At 39.9% G+C, this 2,681-nt stretch overlaps 1 protein-coding gene across 1 annotated transcript; it reads right to left on the reverse strand.

The window, feature by feature from the left end:
• Positions 1–417: 417 nt before the first annotated feature.
• On the reverse strand, positions 418–1,575 carry EMB3135 (harpin-induced protein). The gene has a single exon (XM_089621052.1). It carries the CDS (start codon positions 1,277–1,279, stop codon positions 458–460), a length of 822 nt encoding a protein of 273 aa, XP_089477178.1. The 5' UTR covers positions 1,280–1,575; the 3' UTR covers positions 418–457.
• Positions 1,576–2,681: the final 1,106 nt, after the last annotated feature.

The raw sequence follows: 2,681 nt of genomic DNA on the forward strand, positions 1-2,681 counted from the left end.
AAGAAAAACACTAGAAAACAAGACACTGAACTGGTTTTGCCGGTTATTCTTCTCGCACCTTAGATCACAGAAAACTACATCTAAACAGAGAGTCAGAGACAATAAGGAAAATATAATCACATTGTATAGAAAATATCAATTTCACTTACATACCCAAATGTTTACAAACAAAAACAGCACAAGTGAAGGAAGAAATGATAAAAGTTCTTATAAAATAAAAATGAACGCATCTCCACAACTTTGCCATATTATCCCTAGTAAAGAAACTTCAAATTTCTAAAGCTGGTGGTTGAATTTTGATCCCTCGAGTAATACGTCTTTTCAAGAGTTAGCAAAATCTCCACTCAAAAATATTTATAATAAAAGAAAAAACAGAATTGATCATATTCAATAATCAATATATAAAAAGAGAAAAAGAAAAAACTAATTGAAAACAAATCAATTAAATGAAACGAAATCAAAAGGTCCATTTCCAGATCTTGATTCTGAGATCAACCTTACATTTGGCTCCGGCGACCGAAACCGCCGTCGGAGTCTTCCCTTTCGGCGGAACCGCCCTGAGTCCGACACACGTAACCCTAATCCCGACCTTCTTGCTCTTCAAGCTCTCCATCTGAACCTTCACCTTCGTGTCCATCTCGATCCTCATCGGAACTCCGGTCTTCCGCCGAAGATTGGATCTCAGCGCCGCCGTGGCCTCCGTGTCCAGATCTCGCGACGTCGTAGCGATTGCACGGAACGTCGTCTCATTCCCCTTCCCTCCGACGAAAGCCGGAATCGTTCCGTTCGCGATCTGAACTCTTCCGTCGTCGTCCGTGAGGAACGCGACAGAGAACGAGTCGTAGAAGAAGATGACGTGGCTGTTAGGGTTTTTGGCCGCGATGGTGAGGTTCAGGAGCGAGGAGATGTGCGAGGTTGAGGAATCGGCGGCGGTGGTGAGGTTGAGCCGGGCGACGCGCAGGGACGCGAGAGTGAACTGTGGAGTGTGTGGACGGTAGAGAACGTACACGGCGGCGCCGGCGATGGCGGCGAGGAGAGCGAGTGCGAGGAGAAGCAGGATCGACCAGAAGCAACAGCAACAGCAGATTCCCCGGCCGCTTCTGCGGCGGCGACGGTGGTGGTACTGAGGTTGTTGCGGCCGGTACTGCGGCCGTGGATTCGGCTTGATCGGTGCCGGAGCGGCGGTTCCGTTGCCGTTCGCGACGGGGATTGCGGTGGTGGCGGCGGCGGCGACGCCGTTAACAGCGGGCTTGGAGGATGGATGAACTCTATCCGCCATTGCAAGGGCTCACTGGTTCAGTTCAGTGTGTGTTTGGATTTGGGAGAGAGTTTAGGGATTCTAGAGAGATGATCGGAATTGGGAAGGAGTGTTTGGGTGTAAAGTACTAATAAAAACGAGTGAGAAGAGAATAGAAGAGAAGAGAGAAGGACTGAGTACCCAAAAGAGAAAATTCCACCTCACCCACTCTGGGAATCTGTGTTTGCTTTCCTTCTCAACTCTCTCTTTCCTTAATTTCCCTTGCAATACTCCGTTTTTGTCTCTTTTTCTTATTTTCCTTTTATGTTTTTGTTCACAGTACCAATACGCGTTTTTTACTCTACTATATATTTTAGGGATTTTTCTTTTTCTATTTAGGTGAATTTTTGTTTGATATACATTGGATCTTGAATCACATTAAAACTCTGTAATAATTAATAACGTGACAAATAAAGAATATGCGCTAAAAATAAATTGCTTACATGTAAATGGATATACACAAAAATTTAACCATAAACTATTATTTATAATTAAACTGCTTACATGTTAGAGTATAATATGTTGATTAAAATTAATGTGGAAACGTTAATAATATATGGGGATATGTGGGTATAAGCATCGGTGGGTTAATGGGGTTTTTTTTTTTTTTTTTTTTTTTTTTAATTTATGGGCTAATGTGTTGGTTTGGGTTTGCCTTTTTTCGATCATCTCTCGTGGCTGAGCATGTGACTCAGTAATTTGTCAGAAACACCCTTGGGACCTACTCTCTTCCTTCTCCAACAACTAGATATACGGATACGATTGGAATATCAAGTTCATTTCTTTCGACCAAATAAAATATTACGTATTTTTGTTATTTATTATATTTCATTCTTTTAGAAAACTATACAGTACATCGTTTACCGATTTAATAATCTATTTGTAATCAAAGAAATTTAGTCAATCCTTTTTTTTTTTTTAAGGAAGGTAATACTTGTAAGATGGCGAGAAACTTGCTATTAAAAAAAATAGTATTTATATAGCATTGAAGATAAATGGAAAAGTTCAACACCACATTAGTTGTCTAGTTGAGAGAACGATGCATACAAAATCACTTCAAACGATCTCGAGAATTAAGAAGATAACGTTTTATTTGAATTTCTTTATTGGCACTTGTACTCTCGATTTAGGATATATTTTACAACTTGATTTTTGTAATAAAGAATAATGGTGTAAGATTACGATATTATACCACAATATATTGCGAGATGAAGTAAAAAAAAAAATTATTCATGATCGAAAGTTAACAATACACGTGAAAGTAAGCTCGGGAGCTTATATATAGAAAAAAATTAATAGACTAATTATAGTCTCTCTCTCTTATACTTCATAGCGATATTCTTTGCTTAGGACATGAAACGTCTGGACCCGAGTTTGGCACACG

This window comes from Urtica dioica, chromosome 7 (assembly GCF_054948205.1).
Source record: "Urtica dioica subsp. dioica isolate 48M chromosome 7, U.dioica_male_clone48M_v1_H2, whole genome shotgun sequence".
NCBI lineage: Eukaryota > Viridiplantae > Streptophyta > Magnoliopsida > Rosales > Urticaceae > Urtica > Urtica dioica.